At 33.1% G+C, this 27,509-nt stretch overlaps 1 protein-coding gene across 2 annotated transcripts in view; it reads left to right on the top strand.

Moving 5' to 3' along the window:
• LOC129218170 (fatty acid CoA ligase Acsl3-like) overlaps positions 1 to 27,266 on the top strand; it is a 103,760-nt gene extending 76,494 nt beyond the window's left edge. For both annotated transcript variants that reach the window (XM_054852384.1, XM_054852385.1), the window contains exons 11-17: positions 695 to 766; positions 2,379 to 2,518; positions 5,567 to 5,739; positions 18,296 to 18,370; positions 19,696 to 19,884; positions 21,794 to 22,069; positions 26,860 to 27,266. In XM_054852384.1, the coding sequence (XP_054708359.1) occupies positions 695 to 766; positions 2,379 to 2,518; positions 5,567 to 5,739; positions 18,296 to 18,370; positions 19,696 to 19,884; positions 21,794 to 22,069; positions 26,860 to 27,041 (1,107 nt within the window). In that variant the 3' untranslated portion in view covers positions 27,042 to 27,266. The remainder of the gene's footprint in view (positions 1 to 694; positions 767 to 2,378; positions 2,519 to 5,566; positions 5,740 to 18,295; positions 18,371 to 19,695; positions 19,885 to 21,793; positions 22,070 to 26,859) is intronic.
• The last annotated feature ends 243 nt before the right edge of the window (positions 27,267 to 27,509 follow it).

The raw sequence follows: 27,509 nt of genomic DNA, 5'->3' as shown, positions 1-27,509 counted from the left end.
AGACTTTTCATTGCTGTAAAAAGTATTTTTAGCTGCCAGTTTAAAGATTGACTCAGAGTGTTTAATGAATATATCGGCTTTAGTTCGATTACGGTCTGTCCAGGTTGACAAAGCTCTCATTGAGAGAGAGTAAATCTCTGGATAGCTGCAAGGCAAAGGAGATGCTTGGTCCTTACTATCAATTCCTCCTAAGCCTTGGCCATGGTTGTATTAACGCTTCTGGAGCTTTCTTAGTAACTCTACACAGGAAAGTTCTAAATAATTACATTAAACCTAACAATAAAAGTCTAGACTGGCTTTAACCGAGGGGATTTCCAAAGTTCTTCAGAAAGATACAGGGATAATTTCAGGAAGGTTACTGATTTTCACGGGAGAACGGCCCTGGTTCTTGCAAGTTACGTTACTGGCAGAGATTGGACACATTAGCTGTCAATCATTTGCCAGAAACGTTTCTGAACCGTTTTTTCAGGCACCGAAAATTTTATTTTGGTGTTTTCATCCCTTTGCATCTCGCCGCCTCAATTCTCGAATGGCACTCATTCATATTTTGTGCACAGTCGGTAAATTAGAGCAACACAAATGCTTCATTTTTGAAAGCAACCGTGTAGTAATTGCTTTATGTTCAAGTTACTGAAAGTGTCTAGACGGCAGCTATCTGTTTATTTTTCTAATTTATTATTATTTTTTTATGTAGAGCACAGCAGTAAAAAGTGGAGCAAAGGGAGATTTGAAAGTTTTGAAGCCAACATTGATGGTATCAGTACCGGTAAGAAGCAAGTAGCATTTATTAATCATATTTTTCTAAGATTTTAAAAGTACATTTTTTAATCAAAGTATGTATTTAAGGGGACTAAATTTTGAACCTAAATTTTGAATTAATGCACCACATAAAATATTAAATCTAAAAGTTTTAATATTTTATGTGGTGCATTAATAAATAACTCATGATGAAGAGCTGTTAATCATTCATTTGATAGAAGATTAATGTGTGTTAGAAATAAGCTAAGAAAACTGCTTAGATCTTCTGTCTTTTGCCTCCAACGTTGAAAGCAATAAATTAAGGATGAGGCATTCACAATGACTTCTATAAATGCAAAAGCATATTAAATGATTATTTTAAATTTGACTTCGTTAAATGCGTTTGCGTAAAAAAATTGTCTACTTAGAAATTTATTTTTTTCTCTATATTGCATAGTGCTGCTGTATTGCAATGAATATAACAACGTTTTAGTCGATAACATTTTTAATAACTTCCCCCCATTTCGCGTATCTTATTTTTCTCTATTTTACTTTTAAATTCCACCCGGCAACCAAACTGAGTAGCATTTTTAGTTTTTAACGTCGGATCTTCAGACTGAGGACGACAACGACAAAAACGAAGTCCATCATTGTTCTACACTTGCGTTCTGCGAACAAAAAGGAAGTGTTGAACGTAGTATATAAGCGGCAGAAGCTGAATAATGAAATCTTAGTTCTTGCTCCTCTCGGTTTGAAACTATCTGTAAACACTTGAACTTGAAAAGAGCTTTTAATTAAGGATGAAAATGTGTAGTAACAATTCTTTACAAATTTACTGGAAAAACTAGCTATCCTATATATATATATATATATATATATATATATATATATATATATATATATATATCATTAGAAACATTTTGAAAATGTACAAATACAGGAGTACAAAAATATTCATACTTTATCTGTTTTTTACGTGATTACTTGTTCTAAAATTTCAGTTTTATTTTGTTGTTAAAATCCCTAGCAGTTGAAGTTTATGCTATAAAATTATCATGTTTTTTTTTTTTTTTCAATCGTGGGAGCAATAACATTAAGGATTTTTAACGAAATAATTATATTGATAGTTTAAAAGTACACATAAAACTAATGAATTAACCATAATATCGCCTCAGAGCAACACTAAGACAACTAATCCCAGGAATAACACTAAGATATCCTACTGTTGCTCTGAGGTGACGATAACTCATTTAGAGTTAGCATTGGTATTAGGAAGTTTAGTTGCTAAATTATAAATATTATAGTTAAACATTTTTATTTCTGCTATATAAATAAATGTATTTTGTTTCATTAGCAATTCAATATTAATTCAATTTTTTACTAAGAGTTTTAAAATAAAATTAATTAAAATAAAACAAACAAATAAATAAACCAATAATAATAATAATAATAATAACAAGAATACGTAACAATAAATAAATACATCAGTAAAATAGGAAGGAAACAACTTTTTACCGCTCAGATTTCAACCTGGAATTAAACGTAAACTTTTACATAAACTGATAAAACATAAATTTGATACATATAGTTGCAATGTAGACATTATCTTTGATTTATTTGTAACATTTTTTGGATTGTAGCTCATGTTGGACAGAATAAGGAAGATGATTATGCTTCTTGCGGGAAGAGAAGGGACTTTTACTCGTTTGATGTTCGACTTCGCAGTGAGCTATAAAAAGTTTTGGTCACAAATTGGATTCCAGACCCCAAGACTTAACAGGTAATGATTTCTGTTTTGGAACAAGTGACTGGTAAGAGTGGGGAAAATTCACTATTGAATTTTTCGTTAACTTTAAAACATGAAAATTGCGTTTTTAAATATTAATAAACAAGTGTCTAACACTGTTGCAGCTAAATTTTGTTTTTAAAGTTTTTAAATTGACTTGCTGGACAAATATTAAATTTGGTCTACTAGTACTTCGCAAAATTAATATGTAAATTAATAAGTGTCAGATTGCTTTATTTGAAAAAGACTAACCGCTTTTGAGTATTTCAAAGGGGGTCCTTTTAAAATACATAACACAATTATCCGAATCAATTGGGACCAGACTTGATTCGGATAATCAAAAATATGTACAATTGAATTTTTTTCCGAAGAAAGGGTCGGGTTTAATTAAATGCTTATACGCATGTTGAAAATGAGAGAACCAAAAAAAAAAAACACTGTATTTTTAAGAGCCTTTTTACTAACAATAAAAAACGAACTTCTACAGCAAAACAGCTAGGTTTTTTTTTTTTTTTTTTTTTTTTTTTTTTTTGCGTGTTTTCAATATCTGGAGTCAGTTTTAAAATTCTCCTACCCATAGTAATTCCAGGTAAGCAAACTTTTGAAAACAAGAACTTTAGAGGGAAGGGGTCAGAAATTTCAGCTGCGGATTCCATGCAATGCTTTACAAACTCAATATCACTTTGATTTTTTAGAAATTTGTTCAGAAGTAATGTAACTAATTTTAACCCTTCATTATTTTTCGGCATTTTGTTCCCAGTTTACAAGAAATCATGATTTTCTAACTATTTCTTTAAATTTCGCACCTTATGTAGTTAGACTTATTCTTGTATTGCGTCCACCTTGGGCACATGCTTCACTTAGCGTCAGAATGCCACTTTACATAATACTCTTTGCCTTTCATAAGGGTAATATATTCATTACAAACACAATTAAATTGGTTTATTTTCTTCCATTTACAAAAAAGGAACAGGTCAGTCCAGTTTTCCTAAAATTGTCTTTTTCTTGAAATTCTGAAAGGGATTTGTGTAATCAGCGATTCGGATAGCTGGAATGCGGATGATTGGAATTTTACTGCACTCAATTTAGTCCTCTTCAGCAATGACAAATATAAATTAAACATCTTTCCAGATTATCTTGTAGCTTTTAAAATGCATCGTTTAGGAATGCTTCAGATTTTTAAACTTTCGCAGCAGACGCTCCCCAAATCATGACCGACACTCCACCAAAACGACAAGGAAATAACTCGTTGTTTTCCTTTCATTGTAAAATTAAGGTTAATGTACATACAAAGGGCCACTTATGGACATTAAGTTAGATCAAGTTACGGTTTTTAAAAATTCTGTCATATGATTATATGTCCATCATTGTTTGAATTTCTATGCATTATTATTAATACTGACGTGTGCAGGCAGTAACTGCAAATTTTTCTTTTTTTTTTCTTTTTTTTTTTTTTTTTTTTTTGCATTTTTATCATCTATTGTACGTTATCTTTACTGTACAAGCTCGCTTATTTAGTTTCTACTGAAAAAAAGCTGGAAAAAACGTCTAATTCCATCATGGTTCTATTGTTAGTACTGAATCCAGAGCACATTTCTTCAAATATCTCGAACACTCATTTCTGCAGATACTGCCATTTACCTGCACACGGCAGAATACACAAATCTACGAAAAGTGTACCTTAGTTTTAAAAAAAAATGTAATAAATTTTACCATTTTGTATGTTCCAGCAAAAAGCCTAGTAAATTTTTGACGAACCAGTAATAGGATTCCTAAATTGTACACTTAAATATGTAGTGCTTATAACAAATAACAGCTACTATTTTTCAATGTATTTAATCAACCAAAGAGAACATTCATCGAAAAAATAATTAAGTAGGGGAATATGGGGCAAAGTGAAATGTTCAAATATTTACTCTGCTGTTAACGCCACTTGCCTAGTAATTTTTTTAACTATGTAGTAGCACGTGTAGTCTCTTCCAGTCAAGAAAAAATTACCCCTGAAAATCAAAGAATATGATAATGCAAGCAATTTTTAAAAAATGATACTCATTTTGTAATATTTTGTTGTAAGTTAAAAATTATTTTTGTTATTATTAAATGATAAAGTTATTGTTATTTATATTTTAAATATTAATTGACACCTACTAATATACGATGCAATATTTATTTGCTTAATATTAAGCTTATTTGTATTTCAAATACTTTGTAGAGTTAGTCAAGTGCATGCGGGGCAAAGTGGATGGGGCAAAGTGAAATATAGTCCATTTCATTTACTTATTCAATTTTTTATAAAATCATTTATGTATTAGATAATTAGTTGTTCCCCCCATTCACATTCTTTCATTTAAAAATTCCCTTATTTGTTAATTCATTGACTTATTTTCTTCTTCATCTGCTATTTTATTAATTCATTTAATTTTTCTCATGTATTAACTTATTTATGTATCTATTTATTCGTTTATAAATTTATTTAATGTTCATTTCTTCATTCATTATTTTATTTACTCATTTATTCAATCAAAAATATCTTTAACAATCGAATAGAAAATATTTCATTAGAAAAATATTTATTTTTCACTTTAACCCGTGAAAAAAAGAAGGGAAAAATTTCCACCTTTTTTTAAAGGTGCAAATTTATTGTCAAAAATAAAAAATAATGTTTCAGTGCAAGTTTTATTATAAAATATAGTGTTCTTTCTTTATGTACCGTAATTTTCAAAACAAATTTCCAATTTGCTCTTTTAAAAAAAGTAAGTGATTTTAACCATTTCACTTTACCCCACATTCCCCAACTATATTTTTAAGTGAACTTATGGTTTTATTAGTTGGGCACATCTTTTTCAACGCATGCGTATTTTGCTTGTGAAAAATCATTGGTCATCTATTTTATTTCATCTACTCAGTTCCTCCAATGTAAGGGGTTTATTTTACATCGGATCAAATGATATTAATTTTCTATTTTTTTCCCCCCATAGTATTTTTTGTAACGAACTCCAGTAAGTTTATTATGATACATAAATAAGCAATATTTTTCTACAGAAAACTTTTACAAACCTATCGAAACTTTATGGGAGGAGATTTACGTGTTGTTATGAGTGGAGGCGCTCCTCTTTCTTCAGATACACAAAGTTTCATTCGCTGCTGCCTCAACGTACAAGTTCTGCAAGGTTATGGATTGACAGAAACTGCTGCCAGCTCGACGATTCAAGATTGTAAGTATTCATTCACTAGAAAATCGCCCTTCAAGATATGACGGGTGAAAATTGCTTCTACATTTGAACGAAGCAATTGCCTATTTGGTGATATTTTGATAGTTGAAATTTAGGGTTACTCCAGTGGATTAACCCTAAACTCCAGCAGATAGCATTTATTGTTAACCACTTTTTCATTTCTTCATTCCCCTGAAATGAGTCTTACCAGTAAAACAGTTAAGTTACCGGATCCAGTTCAGCCTTGTCACAATAAAGCCTTTACCTGCATGTTAAACATTACCAAAACATATTATCAAATTATCAGGCCGTTGAGCGAAGTTTCATAGTTGATGACGTCAGGAGCGTTACTCTATCATTGGCTATTATACAAATGAGGATAATCACTCTCCCAATGCCGATTAAATAATAATAAAATGGAAAACGCTTCTTAAATACAGTACACCCTTGTAAAAAATAATGGAATCAAGCCAATTTTTTAAACAAAATCACCATTATTCAAATCATTTAGTTATAAAATCAAAATCAACACTTAGTATGCCCCCCCCTCTCCCTTTTTTTTTTGTCCAGCACCACTTTCACTCTACTGAGCATAGAGTCAACTAGAGTTTTGCACTTTTCTTCGAATTCTTGATCTCTAAACCATGTTTTTAGCAAGCACAAATCATTTTTTCTTTTGTTGTGCAGTTAGGTTTTCACTCAATGTCACAATGGACTCCCTCTTCCGTGGAGAGATATCCAAGGCTATCAGTTTTAGAATTTCGCCAACCGTCTTTTTAAAAATCTCTATCAAAATGCGGAAAATAGTCCCAAAAACCACATTGAGAACAGAGAAAAATTTCCAAATAAAAAAAAAAACACAAGGATTGAAAATATAGGATTGAAAAATTCTCTTTTGAATAAGGACAACATTTCTCAAATCTCCCCATTGGAATAAAGATGCTATTTTCTCAAAAACGACATCAGCGTAATAACGTTATTATTCTTGAATAACTTTGAAATTGTAAATTTTGGATCAGATAAGATTAAATGCAACAGTAACGAAAATTTCAATTACAAATTTAAAATAAAATTTTAAGCGATCCTCTCTAGGCTGTACAATCAAATAAAAAGACGTTAAAAAAAGGGGGGGGGGGAGTTTTTAAAAATCCATCATTATTAGAGAAGGCCTAAAAACAGTTGAAGAATTCTATTTGTTCACACTTGAGAAAAAATGGCAAAAACATGGCATTCACTCAGCTAAATTCACTCCTTAGAAAAAATTAGTATCTGGCGCAGACGATTTTAAATGTCGAATTAAAAAAATGATTTTCCCATCTACAGTGGCGGCGCTAAGTAGGGGGTAGGGGGGCAATTGCCACCCCGTCGGGACCTCTTGCACCCCCCCTCCCCCCCCCGTCGAGGAAAACTCCTAGTTCCGTCGCGGAATTTGAAAAAAATCCATGCAGAAACATTAATTGCTAAAAATTTTCACTTTTGATCTCATGTTTGTTCAATGCTGCAAATAAAATTCGTTAATTGTGACTTGCTACTTCCAAACAACAATTTCCCGGGCAATCGTCTACTAATGACCCTTGGGACGCTGCCGCGTCGTGAAGAAATGGAGAGACAGAAAGATTGGTCTGTCAATGCAGCAAAAAAGAGGTGCAACAAACAGAGGAGGGGTGTAAAAAAAACATAGGCGACAGGCTCTCGGGAATTTTTAAAAGAGAATGAAGGATGAATGAATCGATCCATCGTTCGAGTAATAAAGAAGGGGTTCGGGAGGCTATTCGGCATATGCAAAGTACACGAAGGAACTTAGGACCTTTGATGGGCTCAGATGGCATCAATTATATGAAAAGTGTTTTGTCACAAGAGAGCTGTAGGAATTAGTCGGTGGAGTTTGTGCAAAAACATTTCACTTCCGGATACCAATATGAAATTTTGTACAGAGCTTATATTCATATAAGAGAGCAAAAAAAAAAAAAAAAAACGCCGGGAGGCAATTGATTGGAGGTCAAGAACCCCCATGGTGACGTCATCAAAATGGCCGCCATGTATCGGTTAGTACGGTGGTTGAACTGCTTAGAACTACATAATAGGTCATAATATTGTAAAATTAAAATACATTATCTAAAAGCCGTTTAAAAAGCTCTTCAGCAGTGCTTAGTTTTATTTTCTAAGACAAATAGTTTAATAATTATTACAATATCAACGTGAAAATTGATAAGAAAACAGTGACTTTTCTGTATTCTCCGATATTGGAGTAAAACTTTTACTGTTATACCTGCATTATGAAAGAACCTTTCCAGTTTCATTAAATTTAAATTTGTACTTCATGCTTTAATACCTTTAGTCAGTATTTTACCTATATATTGAATGAAAGAAAAGTCAAAATGCAGAAATAATTAAAGTCACCACCCCAAATGGATAGAGGACTGAACTATTAATACTAGCATATAATGAAACAATTTCGTTTAAAATGCTTACATTTTGAACATATAAGAGAAATGGACGAAAATTACACGTTTTAATGCAAAGAAAAAGTACCAGTTATAACGAAAATTGTAATGTAAATTTTTTTTAAGGAATGTTTTACGCATTACACTGACCCTCACAACTACAAAAAAATGTACAATTCAGACCTGATCTAATGCATCGACAGCGTGTACACATCTCTTTGCACTTACATGATATACGAGTAAGTTCCTCCTGTAATTTCTCCATTGTTATTTCGTGGTGTACATACTAAAGAGGTTCAAACTCTTTACCGATTTTTTTTTCATCCCCTCTGACATGGATTCAAGAGCTGAAAATTTCGCTGAAGACATTTTGTCCATAGAGAACACTGCAATATTGCTCTCTTTAGGTGATGCAGAAGAACGTTGCTAGATGGTGGAATACATTCAATTGGTCTGTTTTGCTGGGTGAAGAAAATTCTCCTAGCCTCATTGTGTGTGTGTGTGACGGTTTCCATTGAGCTTGATGAATGATACACAAGGACGACGAAGCGCTGAATAAGTAGGAAATGCTCATCTTCTTCATTGATGCTCTTGGGTACTTTAGTATAGTACAAAAAAGCTTTGTCAACATCTCTAAACGTCATCCACGTTTTCCATGCAGTAGTTTTACTAATGCTGGCAAAACTAGACACCGTGTCAGCTCCTGTAAAGGCATGGAAAAAAGGCAGAAAATCTGGAACACCTTGTGGAATTGTACGATGCAAGACGTGGATAGGAAGATAGCGCAGATATTTTCCACTCCACCCATAGCTCTTTCAGTTTCGGCACTCTTGAAAAAACCAGGGCTGTGGAGTCGGAGTCGGAGTCGGAGTCGAAGAGTCGGAGTCGGACTGATTTTGGGGTAAAAGAGTCGGAGTCGGAGTCGTTATAAAACATGCCGACTCCGACTCCCGACTCCGGGCTTCTTTTTTTCTTTCATTTTCACTGACTCTCCTTGCATTTTTTAAAAACTGACTACCAATTGAAATGTTAGGCAATAAAATATGTATAAAAAGCTACTAATGAGAAAATAACTGCCATTATGGCAATCATCTAGCTTGAACTTTCTGTAGCCGTCCCTCAGTTTGCTTGCTTTAACTCTGAAATTAACTTTTGGTGTCACCTACCAGATGAGTATCACACGGACCAAACCACTCCCTCTCAAGAACTTGAACTTTGAAAAAAAGCTTTTTTTCTCTCAAGTTACAGCTTTCAAAAATTGAAAGCACAAGATTTGATCAATATATTTTTGTTAAACATTAAAGGGGGGGAGGGGGGGGGGCAAATTACAGCTAATCCTTTTCAATTTTTTTAAAGGGATTTTTAAGTCATCTCACATTTAAACTCGTAACTATTGAAAAATTTGATTTTTGAATTGAATTTAAAACGTTGTATGCGTCTTGGGTTTACAATAAAAAACAAAATGCGAAATTTTCTTAAAAAAGAAATGATATTTCAATCTCTGTTTAAAGGTTTTCCCCCTTCCCCTGAAGGGAGAGAGGGAAATGAAAAAATACAATTAAAAAAACATTTTTTAATCTGGAGTCGGAGTCGGAGTTGGAGTCGGAGTCGGGCGTTTCAAAAATCCAGGAGTCGGAGTCGGGGTCGGAGTCGGTCATTTTCCTTCCGACTCCGCAGCCCTGGAAAAAACATATATAGCAATCACTACAACACCACTGTCAACAATTTTCACGGTGATCTTTGCATGACCTGAGTATTCTATTGCATGCCACACATGAAGGAATAGTCTCGCATCGTCTTCTACGTGGGATACCGGAGATATGATTTCAAAATTGTTTTTGACTGAAGCAATTACAGAGTCTTTGTAGGTGCATACAACCTGCTTCCCATCTGGTAGATCCATCTTCACGAGATTTTCTGCCAAAAATTCGAAAGCTCCTCTTTATTTTTATCGTTCGCAAGAAATTTAGTAAATGACTCTGGTATCAAAACATTGGATTTAATACTCAATCTTGGCCCAGATCCTCTCGATTGTCTCGTGTCGCTTTTCGAACTTCCTTTTAAATACCGGTGAAAAACTAAATCTACCCTATCAACGCTTTTTAGTCTCATTAAAATGTACGGCTTCACAATCTGATTGCAGTATTGTTGGACAGTTCGAGTAGACTGAGGAACAAGCATGTGAATCAGTGCAGTCCCATCAATGATTAGAGAAGAAGCATTTGGTTCCGGAATGGCCGTCAAATCCAGTCCAGTAGATTGGACGATACAGGAAACTGCGTCGGAGTTATTCAGTGAAACCTGTGTAAGTTGACCACTTGCGGTGCAGTACTTTGGTGGTCAACTTAGACAGGTGGTCAACTTACAGAGGGTAGTAATGAAAACTTTTTTTTTTTTTTGTCATTTCTTGTACTATGCATTTATTTTTTAACTAATTGGAATACTTTAAACTCACTTTCATTGTTTAACATTACTTTAAAACAATAAGAAAATATGTTGTTTAAATATTTTTAGAGATTATTTACCAGGACGAAGCGTAAAGTATCATACAAATTTAAAATTTCTGTGAATTGATAAAAAAAAAGCCCCATTGCTTATGAAAAACTACTTACTTGATATTAACAATTCCTGAAAATTCATAACAAGTCAAAAGTGACTCAAATTCTTCATTTGATTTTTTTCTTGTACATTTGTAACCATAATAATCTATTTTTCAACAAAATAAATTCTTATTGAAGTTTGGCTCATTTTCTGGGACTTAACATTAGCCCAATGTTTTTCGATGGAAACATAAATATTCATATATTCATAGGTTTTTCTAAAATGTCTGGTTACTTATTTGAGGCATAACTGATGAAACTTTTAGTACAATCTAATGCTTTTGCCTAGTGGTCAACTTACAAAGGGCTTTTTACAATACTCCAAACCAAAGCTGGTGTATATTAGTGGTCAAGATAGACAGGTGGTCAAGATAGACAGGTGGTCAAGACAGAGAGGTGGTCAAGTTACAGAGGTTTCCTTCATTACATAAGATAGGACTAATTCCGTTCCTGACAAAAGCGGTCAACTTACACAGGTGGACAACTTACAAAGGCGGTCAACTTTACAGGTTTTACTGTACTTGGTTTCCTAAGTTTGCCAAGGTTGGATATAGAAGGTGTGCACGAGCTGTTTTCATGGGAAAAAAATTCTTTTGCGTTCATTTGCCTTGCTTGGCAGGATGGCAGGTAACATATAGCTTAGCATAAAGAGTGCTGTCCCTCCTCAAATCAACAATTTTTTGCTTGTATTTGGACTTAACAGAAACTTTTTTGCTGCTCATCAAGAGGAAATTGTTTCTTTTAATAACCTCATGGACAGATAATTTTATTAACACTAAGCGACCTTCTACAAATGTATTGAATTGGCTTGTTCCGATTGCTTGCGCTGACACCACAGAAATGGCACTTTCTTCCGAGAGAATAATTCTGTGAGCCATTCCATTTCAGATCAGGCAGGGTCTGTCACATGACCATCACCGATTTTTTTGAAAAAATTACAGTAGTTACAACTAAGGGACATATGAAATATCCCAAAAGGATTTTGCAAGAAAAAAATTTTTTCTTCAGTTACAGCCTATTAAAATTCTGCACAAAATCCGCCATTTTGGAAAAAACTGGCAAAACACTCCATTTGAAATGGACACTATTTCAAAAGTATTTAACCTATTCGAATAATTCTTTTTTCTAAAAATAAATAAGGACCCATATATCCTCTAAACATCATTTTTGAAAGTTTAGTTAGATTTTTTGATAAAGAAAAAAATTCATTTTTGCCGCGAAAAAACTGCATTTTTACGGATTTCATGATTTTTTTTCTCCATGAAAAAAAAGTTTTTTTTACTAAACGGAGATGACAGTCTAAAGCCCTTATATGATAGTTTCATAATATATTTTATTAGAATCCTTGGATGCATACAGCCTCGGAAATAAAATTTGAAATTTTGAAAATTTTCAAAAATTAGCGATTTTTGAAGTGATTTTACTCAAAAAACCAATTTTTTAAAAATCTAAAAATTGGCTCATTTGAACCCCATATAATGCTTAACAAGTGGATAGACACCGCATCCAGTATTTTTTCCCATAAAATGTTTTATGATTTTTTGAAAGTGACCTTATCGCCCATGGCATGCATGTAAAATAAAAATTTCTAATAATTTCAGTCACTGAAAATCTGATCATATTAATGGATTAATGCCTAATAGCTACAATGATGGTGCACTTTATCAGCAACAAATAAAATTTTACTGACTTTTAATAATATAGCAATATCAAACCGCTTTTGATGACCCAGTCAATTCGTCTTTTTGTAAGACTCTGTGTGTAGCCTTTAGATAGAAGAGCCTTTGGTGATTATATTAATGACTAATTCAGTGGCTCCCAAAAGCGTTCGTACACCTTGAAATTTTGTAGTAAAACCAAAATAACGCAAAACTGAATTCGAATATGAAGTCCAATTTTTTTTCCACATCATTCCTATGCCATTCTGAATAAAACCCAGCAGTTTTTTTTTTTTTTTTTCAAAATATCTGATGACCCAGTCAATTCGCCTTTTTGTATTTCGTTATATAAATATATTTTTCTGTTGATCAGCGCCTAATTGTTATGGGAGCTGAGCTCCCATACTTCCTTATTTGTTTTACTCGAATTTTTGTATTTTTGACCGAATTCAGGCCACTTAAGCATTAAAAAAAGCTCTGAAGACTATAGGGATCCTGCACTTCTTTTGTTAGAAATTGGATCCCTGGCTATAATAGTCACCTTTAGTGAGATCTGTTTGGTTACCTCAACTTACAACCATGTTCAATTGATTACTTCTCTCATAAAACAGGTGGGCTTTTTAAATTCTTAAACTACAAGTGAGTTTTACGGTTTGAATTTAGTATAAATATTCTTACGTATAAAAGTAATCATACGAGGTAGGATCCAAAAATTATGTGACATCATTCGCCAATGACAACCAAAGCACGAAATTAAAATTAATCGTTTTAAATGCATTGTATTGTTCTTCCCTTTGATGATTTCCCCTGTCGTGTAATCGAGTTGAAGAGAATGACTATTGAAAGAGAAAAAATATGATTTGTTGCTGCATATGAAAGTAACGGTGAATGCATAGATTTGGAGACGAAATAAACAAATATTTATTTAAAAAAAAGGAAAGATTTTAACTGTTACTGATAAAGTACATCATTATCATAGCTAGTCATTAATATAATCACCAAAGGCTCTTCTACCTATAAACTACACACAGAGTCTTACAAAAAGACGAATTGACTGGATCATCAAAAGTAGTTTGTTACTGATATATTATTAAAAGTCAGTAAGATTTTAGTTGTTCCTGATAAAGTGCACCGTTTTTGTAGCTATTAGGCATTAATATAATCAGATTTTCAGTGACTGAAATTATTAGACATTTTTATTTTACATGCATGCCATGGGCGATAAGGTCACTTTCAAAAAATCATAAAACATTTTATGGGAAAAAATACCGGATGCGGTGTCTATCCACTAGTTAAGCATTATATGGGGTACAAATGAGCCAATTTTTAGATTTTTAAAAAATGGGTTTTTTGAGTAAAATCACTTCAAAAATCGCTAATTTTTGAAAATTTTCAAAATTTTAAATTTTATTTACGAGGCTGTATGCACTCAAGGATTCTAATAAAATATGTTATGAAACTATCATATAAGGGCTTTAGACTGCCATCTCCGTTTAGTAAAAAAAACTTTTTTTTCATGGAGAAAAAAAATCATAAAATTGGTAAAAATGCAGTTTTTTGGGCGGCAAAAATGAATTTTTTTCTTTATCAAAAAACCTAACTAAACTTTCAAAAACGATGTCTAGAGGATATATGGGTCCTTATTTATTTTAGAAAAAAGAATTATTCAAATAGGTTAAATACTTTTGAAATAGTGTCCATTTCAAATGGAGTGTTTTGCCGGTTGCAAAATGGCGGACTTTGTGCAGAATTTTAATAGGCTGTAACTGAAGAAAAAAAGTTTTTCTTGCAAAATCCTTTTGGGATAGTTCATATATACCTTAATTGTAACTACTGTATTTTTTTCAAAAAAATCGGTGATGGTCATATGACACTTTTCATACCTGCCTGCCTGATTTGAAATGGAATGACTCTGCTGTTTACTGTAGTTAACTCATCATCTTCGAAAGAATTCCCGTGTTCTTCAAATGTTTCAACTAGCCTGGAAACATGAGTACGATACCGAATACAAAAGCTTCTAGTATCTTCATGGTGCTCTTCAGTAGTGACGTCAGACCTCCCCCCCCCCCCCAGGCTCTGAATTTCTTCAAACTCCCCAATCGTGCACACAACTTCGGGGCCAGCAACCATCCATTGTATTAATGACGCCTCATGATTTAAACGTGATAGATTAGTTGATGTTTTTTTAAATTAATTTGTTGTTTTGCTCATGCAAATAGTCGTGTGCCATACTGGAAAATTTCCTCTTAGTTTTGGAGCCAGCCCAGTCTCCTTTGAAACTCCTGGAAAATAGCTGGACGCATCTCTGGTAACTGCATCAAATTGAACAGAAATACTGAAAGCCATCGGGCATAATTTGTACGATCAAGAGCAAACATTCATGGACATATGTTCTCAAGAGTGACAATAAAACCTGAGAAATTACCTTGACGAATAGTGCGCAGCAGATTTGAAAGCATACATTCTCGCTCCATCTTCTAGTACTTAAACTGAGGTGATTCTTCTGATCTTCGCTTAACCCAGTCTGTAAATGTTTCGTCTATATCTCTTTTCGATTTTGATACGCTTTCTCTAACAGAACTTGAAGAGTGGTTACTGAAACTTCGTGAGCGTATCGACTTCTCTTCACACGAGAAAAACTTTTAGTATTCCTTCTGCTCTTCCCGATGTTGTTACATGAGCTTCTACTAGGAGATCAGTCCATCCACTTCCTTCAAACCATGTACCCATTGCAGATGAAACAGCCATTTCTATGTGGAGATCACCTAACATGACCATCATTTTATCCTTGCCATACTCATTCGGCATAGCCCACTGAATACATTTTAGTAGAGCGTAGATGGGACCTAGATTACAAACACTCAATTCATTAAATATTTTACTTTTTAAAAAGCACATTAAAGAAATGATTGCAAGCTATGTTAGTATTTTGAGGTCACATGGAACAAATAAAGGAGAAAAATTTATTCTAAAAAATATTGTGAGTTAATACGTTTTGCTTATTAAAAAGGACATTAAGTAATGAATACAAGCTATATGATAATTTTAATGCTAGATGGAACAAAATCGAAGTTATCGATTTCAAATCGTAATAGAATTATATTACTCACCTTTGATATTATTTGCTACAGCATCAACCAGTCAAATATTCAGTTATTGAAAATTATATCTGAATAATAAACATATCACCATAGAATTAATTATTGCTGAGAACAGCTGAACTGTAAAGAAATGAGCTAGGCTGACTGCTATCTAAAGTTACAGCTTGTTGTCGGGAAAATATCGAGTAGTCGTTCTGACTCTTGTCACTAGAAGGCAGACTTTCGCACTTGCAGGAGAAATTAATTACTATGTGAAAATACAAATGTGTATTTAATTCGGTAAGGAATTTTTAGTTTAAAGTTTCAGTGGGGTTAGATGCGGCGGAACAGTTGGAACAGTTCAATGAGAATGCTCCACCCCCCGTCCCCTGTATTTACGTTATTGCAGTGAAAGTTTTAAAACTATTTACGGGGGAGGGGGACAAATGCATATTTTAATAGTTTATTTTAGAGCTTTTAAATAGTGTGTACCTATATTTTGCGGAAGTATGATTTCTAATGGCGTTTTGAGCAGTTAAACGAAACTTTTCACCTCTTCACGATGGCCATTTTGATGATGGAAATTTTAATAACTCTAAAACTACTTGTCTTAGGAAAAAATCAATCTCTGTTAAACAGTTCTTTCATATGATTTACATTAATATTACAATATTAAGATCTGTAATGTAGTTTTAAGCAGTTAAACGAACGAACTTACCTTTATCAGGCTACCATTTTGATGACGTTAATTGTAATAACTCGAACTATTTGTGATAGGAAAAAAAATCAATCACTATTAAATAGTTCTTTTAAAGAGCTTTTAAATGATATACTTTAATATCACAATATTAAGATCTATAATGGAGTTCTAAGCAATTGAACGAACGTACTTACGTTAATCAGGCGGCCATTTTGATGACGTCATCGCAGGGGGTTCATGACCTCTGATCAAATGCCTCCCGGCGGATTTTTGTTCTTAGATATGTATATAAGCACTGTGCAAAATTTCAGACTGGTATCCGGAAGTGAAATGTTTTGTGTATTTTTGTCACAAACTCCACGGACTAAATGCAGCCTTTGGAGTTTGACTCATCTGGGCACAACAGATGATTTTGGTTAGCGGTGTTGGTCTGATGAGTTTACGAGGCATAAGAAAGTGCATTTTGTGTTACATTTTTCGTCGTAACCAGAGGACATTTTCGTGGAAAAAATGCATCAAAAGAGTAGGAAGTAAAAATGTTATTTTTTCATTGAAAGGAATGATTTCAATTTGTTTTTTTGAATTCGTGTATTATGCTTTTTTGAATGACGTGTGAAAAAAAAAAAAACCTCGTGATGACATTTAATTGATATAATTTACAGTTGAATTTAAAGATGCGCTCATAAGTAAATTGGCCGCTTACCGATTGCTCGGCTGTTCACAATCGGCCGATTAATGATGAGGATGATTATTGTTACGATAATTTCTCTAACACCGTTTATTTTATTTATTTATTTATTTATTTATTTTTTTCAGAATAATGTATCAAAATTTCATCCAATCTCTGTGAGAAAATTTTCCTTACTTTTTAAATAAAGTTTATGTCAGCTAGATGGAAGTTAAAATATTAAGTTAACAGTTGCCTGTATTCAGCAGGCGCTTTTTAATTAGTAGCTACTTTTTTGTTTTTAGTAACTAACATAATTTCATACGTTAGTTGCTTTTGATTAACATTTACAAGATATTTCTTTTATTCAAACAATCTTAGTCAAAACCTTGTGTAACGTACTGTAACTCCTCGCTACATCGAGCTGCGTTATATCACCCATTCGGATGTATCGCGTTTTTCCTCTGTTCACTGAAGAATTCTGTTTAAGAGGGTAAAAGTTACTTAACGTTTTGATATCACCAAAAACAAAATTATATATATTTCATAGAAAATTTATTTCCATTTTTTTAAATAAACAAACAAAACTAAAATACTTTCCATAGACTTAACTCATTGCAGTTTCAGATTCAACTTTCAATTCATATATATTCTACTGTAAAGCTATAAAATTAAATATTTTTTTCCCTTCAATTTAAAAGAAAAATTGGTAGAGTAATTTTATTTTGTTTTCATTAAGAAAACTAGTATTTATGTAGATGTACATGCCATTAAATTTTAAGTTAGTTTAATGGCTAATTTTTATGATCTCGGTTCTATCGCGTTTTTGAATATATCGCGCTTTTTTGTTATCTCCCGAGAAGCGCGATATAACGAGGGGTTACTGTACTGTATGAAAATTATAAGTTAATCTTAAAGCACTAGGCTAAATGTAGGGCGTAGAGAAAAGTATTGACATATGAAGCATGTTGCAACAACGAAAATGCTCATATTTAGTCAAATTTAGTGTCTTTTTTTGCGTTCTTGTTACCTATTTTACGTTAGTTTTATTGTACATTGTACAAGCTTGCTTATTTGATTTCGGCAGAGAAAAAAGCTCGAGAAAAACGTCTAATTCTAACATTTCCTTTTCGTTAGCATTGAATCCAAAACGCGTTTCTTCAAATATCTCAAAAACTCATTTCTTGCAGACACTGCCGTTTACCTGCCCCCGGCAGAATGCTCTGAACTATATTCTTTTTCCTGTCGTGTGGAAAAGTAAGAGCCTGTAGTCTAATGGCCAAGCAGCCATACGACTAGCATCGGATAAATAAATAAGTTTTTATGAAATTAATTGTACATTTAGTTTTTTATCAATTGTTTACTAATATACTTTGAAGCATAAATAATGAAGTTTTATGTTTCTTGTAGTTGATGATTATTCCAGTGGTAGAGTAGGAGCACCATTATCTACCTGCAAGTTGAGACTAGTTGATTGGGATGAAGGTAGGAAATGAGCAATATGTGTTTGTTTTTATAGTAGATCAATTTAATCATATAGAAAAAATTTCCACAACACAGTAAATGGTAGTATTGTGCTTTTCATAGTTGTGTGTATGCCAATAAGAACCGCAATTACTCGTATTTTAAAATTGGAACGTATGTTCCCTAGTGTTGGATTGGAGATAACTAGTACGAAAGGTAGAAGAAACTTTCTTGTTTTAGGAAAAGAGATGGTACTAGTAGCCCAAGTAGGTGCTGCTATACTGCATGATTTAGAAAAACTTTTAAATTAAAGCCAACCCATGGTTTGAACCACATAATTTTGGTCAAAACTGAAGTCCACTTGGATTCCTTTACTTTTCACTGCTTTATATAGAACTGACGGAATAATTAGTGCAGCTCAGAGGTTCTCAAAGGGAACTACATCTTTGAAACCCAATCTATAGTGTTTCACTTCCTCTTTGAAGCAGAGATATTGATTTTTGCCCCTTTTGTAATTGAAAAATTCAAAAAACAACTTAGAAAATCATGTCAAAAAGTGTTCGTTTCAAGTCTTTCACCTGTTAAATTGAACTAGACTTCTTCTCACGTAAAATGTTAAAATTTTCTTAAATTTACTCTAAAATTTGTTACTTTTGAATGTCGTTCTTAAAGACATTGATTAGTTTATATTTTTACTGCACATAGCATTTTTCATAATTGAGCATTTAAACACACATAATGTTTCATAAAAACAGTTTATTAGCCAAAATCCTTATGATTTTTTTTCCAAATTGCCTTTATTTTATGTCGAAATCATTTTTTAAATCTTTTAAAATTATTTGCTACTTTCCTCTGTTTCGAGGCTTGTTTTTATTTTAAGAAATAACTTAAGAGTGTACAGTATGTTGCGATTTTTTTTAGCAGAAACATTAAACATGAGAATTCCGCCACCAATTAAATCTCGACTGACATCAAAACTCCCTACCCAGAAATGCTACTGTTGCCATGGTAGGCACCTACTCCATTCCCAATGCGGGAGACAGAGAAAAGTATGAATTGTTACACAGTATTGAGAAGTGGTATCATATCACTAGTGTGTTATTGTTAAAGGTAGCGACATATTGAATAGCAGTTGCTACTCCTGTTACGTCTGCTAGGTATCGTCCTAAAACTTTAAGTTAAAAATAAATGGGTCTGAGGTCAAATTTCGCTCGCTGACTTATTGCGTTACTTCAAACGCTGTGAACCACCAAAGATTGGCCGGCGATCCACAGTTTGGAAGGCGCTGACCAAACTAGGCACTTATTTCAGAAAACATGTTGACTAAAATATTTTTTCTGAACTAGGTTCCTATCATGTAACGGACAAACCAAACCCACGAGGGGAGATAGTGGTAGGAGGTGACTGTCTGACAAATGGGTATTTTAAAAACCAAGATCTAACAAACGAAGTTTTCAAGATTGAAAATGGGACCAGGTGGTTCTATACTGGTGACATTGGAGAAATGCTTCCCAACGGAACCTTAAAAATAATTGGTAAGTACAACTATAGTTTTAAGTTAGACTATGACTGTGGTATAAAAAGTTAATCAAAAGTTTTGCTGTCAAATCAGTATAAAATGTGACGTTCATCGTTCCTAATGCGGCTGCGCATTGGCTTCTCACCATTTGCATACCTGCATGTCATAGGGACTAGCAACACCATCGTTTCATGTGGCACCACTATCAGCGGAAGCCGTTATCGCTTGAAAATTGTACTCTCCGTTTCATACCAGATGTAAGTCCCAGATCTCTTCCGATGCGTATTATACAACGAACAAAATTTAGCCGAGAAAATCTAAGCCAAAAAGATACTAAACGGGTGTGTAACATGCAGCATAATCATACAAAATGGACGCTGGAGATTTTTGCATCCTGAAAGTCAGCTTACTTGGGCCCTGCTTTAAACCCGCTGACTTGGCGGAAAGTGACCAACACTCAGTTTAAATTATTGAATTTTTAGCGTAAGTTATTTCTACTTTATATGAGAGTATTTCAACTATGATGATACATGCTTGCAATGGAATATTTTTTAAAGAAGCTAATTTCAGAAGGTGTAGTCGGTAATTTTATTATTTCAGATTACGTAGTAAATTAGAAGAGTCTGCGATCAGTAACATATCTTCCTTTTTTAAGCAGCTCTGCCAAGTATTGTGAAATTATTGAATTAGGCAAAAAAAAATTAATACCTTCTATCTATATTTTGATATTCATAATGGGAAACACATTGGAGCCGTTAAATCACGATTGTTTAAATATCAGATAGTGAACACTTGCTCTTAACACTACTATTTGACCATTTGCAAAACAACCAAGAGACAAATGTTACGCTAAAAATTTTATTTATAACTTTCTACTTTTCATACACTCACATACAGTATAATCTTGATATAACGATTGTCAAGGGACTGGGAAAAGTTATCGTTAAATCAAGAATATCGTTAAATCGAGGAGCATAGACATTCAATGCAGTCAAATCCGGACCAGTGAAATGTATCATTAAACAGGAAATCGTTAAATCGAAGTTATACTGCATATGAAAAATAATTCTGCTTACAGTTAGCATAATAATGTGAGTGCGTTTGCACTACATCTCCACATAGGAAGAAATTGAGTAATACGACGAACTTCCGTTTTCGCATTTTTTCTTCTGACCTCAATATTCATTCCAAGAGGGTTGTCTCTACGTCAAAATGTGCTGATATAGCTACTATTTACTTTTGCAGCGTTGTTTTTAAAAAGTGCTTCTTTTTCCTTACTTTTTACAGTTTTCCTGTAAGAAGTATATTTTTTATAGAAATAAGTCAATTTCACATCAATTTACCTGAATCTACTTACTTGAATGTAAGATGACAAACTAATACGATTTATTTATATAGCATAATACACTGTCAAACAACTATTAAAAACTATCAAGATCGCATCTAAAACATAATAAATTTCGCATATCTAACAGAAAACAAACAAAAGCACAAATAAGCAGCATAAGGAAGCCCGAAACATCACCAATCAACAGTTTTAGATTGAAACGTTACGAAATAAAATCAATTCCGAAAATAACAAAGCCATGTCCGAGACATAGAGAGAGAGAGAGAGAGAGAGAGAGAGAGAGAGAGAGAGAGAGAGAGAGAGAGAGAGAGATCAACTATTAAAATAGCAATAGAAAAATTTACGAAGAGAAAAAATATAGCCATAAGACATATTTTCTCCAGTTTAAAAATATTAGTGGCGTAGCAGTTGAGCTATTTAATCGAATATTTCAATACCTTTATTCTCATCAAATAAAAATAAAAGAAGTAAATACTATTGAATGTTTGAAATCGATTTCGATGTTTTCCCTGCATTCTTGATCTCACCTATTTCGTGAACATCATTCATTTATTTATTTATTTATTTTTTTTTTCAGACCGTAAGAAGGATTTAGTCAAGTTACAATTCGGAGAGTACGTTGCTCTTGGAAAAGTGGAAGCTGAATTGAAAACTAGCCCATTAGTGGAAAATATCTGTGTTTACGGAAGTGGTTTGCACATGTATCTCATCGCGCTTGTAATTCCCAATCCGCAGCAGCTGAAGTCAATAGCGAGATCAGTTGGGAAAGAAAGCTTGTCTTTTGAGCAGATGTGCTCCGATGCAGAGATTACTCAAAAAGCAACTGAAACGATTAAAGATTATGCTAAGAAGTGTGAGTAACTAGTGAATTTTATTCCTGATTATCTATGTATATATATGTGTGTTTGTGTGTGTGAGTCCGATATGTGTGTGTGTTTTTAAGAGTCATTTTTATTTTTTTTAAGCTAGACACTTTTAATAGTTGATGTCTTCAATTTTCGTAAAAATTCCAGGATGTGTTAGTGGTATTATGATAAGAAAAAGTGAAGTTTCTTTTTCTAAAAAACTGATTTGTTTTGTCCTTGAGTAGGGGTAAAAGTCTAAGGTCGTGAAAAAAAAAGAGCTAAATATATGATTGCTTTGCTTCAAAAGCAATGAGTGAACTTTTAAATGTGAGTACTACTTGATACTAGGTACATGCTAGCATAAATACTTTGGTGGCTCACTCATGGCTTTGAGGGCAAAGGACAATTGAAACTGCTACATTTTTTACTTTTTTTTGCCTTGTTTAGCCCTGGATATCTGCTAAAGCCGTGAGTAACATAGGGAAATAAGTATATCATTAACTACACATCACAGTATAGTACTAAGAAATATATAAAATAGCTTTCGTTTCTCTTGACTTTAGTAGTTAAACGGTCTCAAAGTCGATGATTTTTTTTAAATGCCCAAGTTTAGAGGCCAATAACTTTAATCGCAACAAGTCAATAACTTTGGGATACAGCTGTAATTATAGTCCAAGTGGTGTTGCTTAAGGTCCAGGTTAGAAACCCATGGCAACTGATCAACTTTTTTAATTACGTGGTCTCAAAGTTGATAATCTGACACAAAAAGAATCCCAGTTTTAGGTCAATTACTCTAAAACGCATGAGTCGATAACTTTGAGCAAGAGCTGTAATTATGCTGTACGTGGTGTAGTTTTAGACTCATGTCAGGAAACCATGAGATCTAATCATTTTACGTAATTAAACGGTCTCAAAAATGATGATTTCAGTATGAAAGAGCGTTTTTTCACTTGATTATATATCTGCAACTCAAAATCTTAAGAGCTCAAACTCACATAAATACTAGAACGAATCAACAGCCTAATGTACTTTAAGCTACCAAAATTTCATGCTTCCAGTGTAATAAAATTTTCTGTAACCTTGACCACAACATGGCAATTCTTCTCACAAATCTGATCCGTCATGTTGGAGCACTATATTTTGGATATTCTACATCCTCAGGATTCGGCTCTCGGAAGCTAAAAATTAGCATCAGGTTAGTTTTAAAGACATCTCTACACCTCTATTAAATTTCCTCCCATTCGGGAATGATCGAGCGGGGACAGTTTGAAAAATCAGTTCAGTTGACGTGGAATCGGTGATTTAATCATTACGCACATTTAACTTGCAGCTTTTGTTTTTGTCTAACAAACCTGCGTTTTTTTTATTTATTTATTTTATGTTATATATATATTTTTACTTTTGAGCATAATTTAATAAATTGTCAATTTATATAAGTCTATTACTAAGTAGTGTATATGCAAATTCTACTGTAATTATGAACTCAATCTCTTACCCAACTGCAATCCTCTTCCTAAAATATAGCACTGATTTATGATCATTATAAAGTCGAAAATAACAAAAAGTGCATGTGAATTGTCACAATGCTATATCAGGGTGATTCCACGTCAACTGCCCTAAATTTCTCAAATTGTCCCTGCTCGATCATCCCCGAATGGGATGAAATTTTATACAGGTGTAGAGATGTCTTTGAAACTACCCTATGTAAATTTTCAGCTTCCGAGATCCATATCCTGAGTATCTAGGATCTCCAAGATATAGTGCTCCAAAATGGCGGATCAACTTTGTGAGAAGAATTGCCATGTTGTGGTTAAGGTTACAGAAAATTTTATAACACTGGAAGCATGAAATTTTGGGAGCTTAAAGTACATTTGCTGTTGATTCGTTCTAACATTTATGTGAGTTTGAGCTCATAAGATTTTGAGTAGCACTCATATAACTAAACTCGTGAAAAAACGCTCTTTTATACTGAAATCAACATTTTTGAGGCCGTTTATTTACGTAAGATGATTAAATCTTAGTGTTTTCTGACAAGAGTCTAAAACTACATCACATAGAACCTAATTACAGCTTTTGCTCAAAGTTATTGACTCATGCGTTTTTGAGTAATTGACCTAAAACTGTGATTCTTTTTGTTTCAAATTATCAACTTTGAGACCGCGTAATTAAAAAAGTTGATTAGTTGAAATGGGTTTTTAACTTGGACCTTAAGCTACGACACTCGGACTATTATTACAGCTGTATCCCAAAGTTATTGACCCGTCGCGATTAAAGTTATTGATCTCTAAACTTGGGCATTTTTAAAAAATCATCGACTTTGAGACCGTTTAACTACTAAAGCCAAGAGAAACTAAAGCTATTTTTTATTTTTCCTAGTACTATACTGTGGTGAGTATTTAATCATATACTTGTTTCCGAGGGTTACTCACGGCTTTAGCAGATATTCGGGCCTAAACAAGGCAAAAAAAAGTTTTAAAAAAGTAGCAGTTTCAATTGACCTTTGCCCTCAAATCCATGAGTGCGCCACCAGAATATTTATGCTAGCATGTACCTATCATCAAGTAGTATCCTTATTTAAAAGAATTGGCTAAGTGCACTCATTGCTTTTGAAGCAAAGCAATCAAATATTTAGCTCTTTTTTCTCACGACCCTAAACTTTGACCTCCACTCGAGGGCCAACAAGCCAAATTTGAGAGGAAAGAAGCTGCAATTTTTCTTATCACAATACTAGTAAAATATCCTAAAAGTTTCAGGAAAATTGAAGGTGTCAACTATCAGGCCCCCCATTTACTTCGTCCAGCTTAAAAAAAAAAAAAAAAATGACTCTTAACGCCTATAAAGAGTATTATTGGAAACAAGTTGCTAAAATTTACCCAAAAGTATTTTCCCGCTTTGTATTTTAAATAAAGTTTTACTATCGTGGCAAATGAGGAACAAGTAATTTTATCCTTATTTAAAAGAATTGGCTAGGTGCACTCATTGCTTTTGAAGAAAAGCAATCAAATATTTAGCTCTTTTTTCTCACGACCCTAAACTTTGACCTCCACTCGAGGGCCAACAAGCCAAATTTGAGAGGAAAGAAGCTGCAATTTTTCTTATCACAATACTAGTAAAATATCCTAAAAGTTTCAGGAAAATTGAAGGTGTCAACTATCAGGCCCCCCATTTACTTCGTCCAGCTTAAAAAAAAAAAAAAATGACTCTTAACGCCTATAAAGAGTATTATTGGAAACAAGTTGCTAAAATTTACCCAAAAGTATTTTCCCGCTTTGTATTTTAAATCAAGTTTTACTATCGTGGCAAATGAGGAACAAGTAATTTTATCCTTATTTAAAAGAATTGGCTAGGTGCACTCATTGCTTTTGAAGAAAAGCAATCAAATATTTAGCTCTTTTTTCTCACGACCCTAAACTTTGACCTCCACTCGAGGGCCAACAAGCCAAATTTGAGAGGAAAGAAGCTGCAATTTTTCTTATCTCAATACTGGTAAAATATCCTGAAAGTTTAAGATAAATTGAAGGTGTCAACTATCAGGCCCCATTTACTTCGTCCAGCTTTAAAAGAAATGACTCTTAATACCTATAAAGAGTATTATTGGAAACAAGTTGCAAAAATTTACCCGAAAGTATTTTCCCGCTTTGTATTTTAAATAAAGTTTTATTACTGTGGCAAATGAGGAACAAGTAATTTTTTTTTTTTCAATACAAAAATTTTTAAAAATTCTTCTGTTAAAAAACAAAATAGCAAACATTTTTTTTTTACCTACTAGCTTCCATTTCATCCTTAGAAAGTTGGGTTTTTTTTTATTTAATTGTACTTTGTTATGGCCTTCACTGCTTTCTCATATTTTACTACTCAAAAATAAATTTCACTCCTTTAAAAAATGTAAAAATGCCAAGTAGTATTTTCATGCTTTGAAATAAATCCAATTGATGTCTCTGTATGCATATATTTATGAACTTATTTATTCATACATACATAATGTATGTATGCAGGACTCCCGATGGAGCACGAGACAGCAAGAATCGCGGAGTTTTAAAAGAAGTACCGAACAGCATACCCCAAACTGTACATTATTAATAATAAGAATAATAAAGGCATTTCAAAGGGGTGGGACTGAAGAACCTTTTAATTCTACAAGTTTAAACAAAAATGTCCTATCAGAGAGGAATAAACTCCAAAAAAGTAGAAGCCATGTATTATATTCAAAGGAATGAGGATGACATTTAACAAGTTCCGAATAAATTATTGAAAATATGTGTACGAAAAAGTCTAAGATTAATTTAGGAGCTGGTTAACTTCAATAAGACATCCATCAGAGAAATTTTCCTTGTTTACAAGATGAATTGTTAAAAGCTCATTATTTTTTACCTATTGAAATTGTCTGAATACCATGAAGTACCACACAGTCATATTTTAAGTATAAAACCTGTGATAAATTTCACCTATGGAAAAATATGGGGTAGTAATACTTTGTCTCAAACGTTGTAATTTTTTGTGAAATAAGTATTAAAAAAAAAAAAAAAACTCACTTTTTTAAAAATCTCACTCTAATTTCAACTGAGAATGAGATTTTCTCACCCACTTTTTCCCCTCCAATGAGAACCCTCTATGTGTGTAGTATATATCTGCCAATATTTTCAGTTCAGCCTGCAAAGGTTACAGTTACCAATTAAGATAACACGGTAATTAACGTTTTAAGAAAATTAAATTTAATTCCGTTGAAAGAAGGCTTTTTTTGTACACCAGATTAACTTTACTCGTTTCGCTTCACTCATTTAAAATCTTTCTTGCTTAGGTCATCTATTTGGAGCTGAAGTTCCTGGAAAAGTGAAGCTTTGTTCTGAAGAATGGACACCAGAATCAGGATTGGTAACTGCAGCCTTCAAACTTCGAAGGAAGAATATTGAAAATTATTATAAGCCTGTTATTGATTCCTTGTATTCTGGAGAAGTACGGAATGGTCCATCCTCTAGATGACATATGAGAAGATAGCACACAATTTTGAGTATAATTCAGAAACTGACAAGCTTTGAAAGCATTTAACTCATGAATATACTACCCTTCATCATAAGCTTTGCATAATCATGCTAAAAGTTTGAACCTACAGTTCGTTTGGATGTAGTCGATATGATGTAAAAATTATAAAAGTAATGCTTTAGCTATACTTTAGAGTTTTGCGCTTTGTTTTAAAGATAAATAATAAAAAAGGGAAGTGAATATTGTTTTTGTGCTCAAATTTGCATCTTTACTTTCAGGCAATGTAACAAGGACCTTTTTAAAGTAGAGACAATTTCCCCTACGCTGTTCTACAAACTGGTAGAATAGCGTAGGAAAAATATGAGTATACTTCGGAAACCTTGGTTTTCAGACAGAGCAAAGTTTGAAGTTCAACCTTTGAACAAAACACTTTTAACAGTTCCCAATACACTATCATTAAAATGACTC

This window comes from Uloborus diversus, chromosome 3 (assembly GCF_026930045.1).
Source record: "Uloborus diversus isolate 005 chromosome 3, Udiv.v.3.1, whole genome shotgun sequence".
In the NCBI taxonomy this organism is placed as follows: Eukaryota; Metazoa; Arthropoda; class Arachnida; order Araneae; family Uloboridae; genus Uloborus; species Uloborus diversus.
The sequence above is the reverse complement of the archived record's forward strand: the minus strand, read 5'-3'. Positions and strand labels throughout refer to the sequence as shown.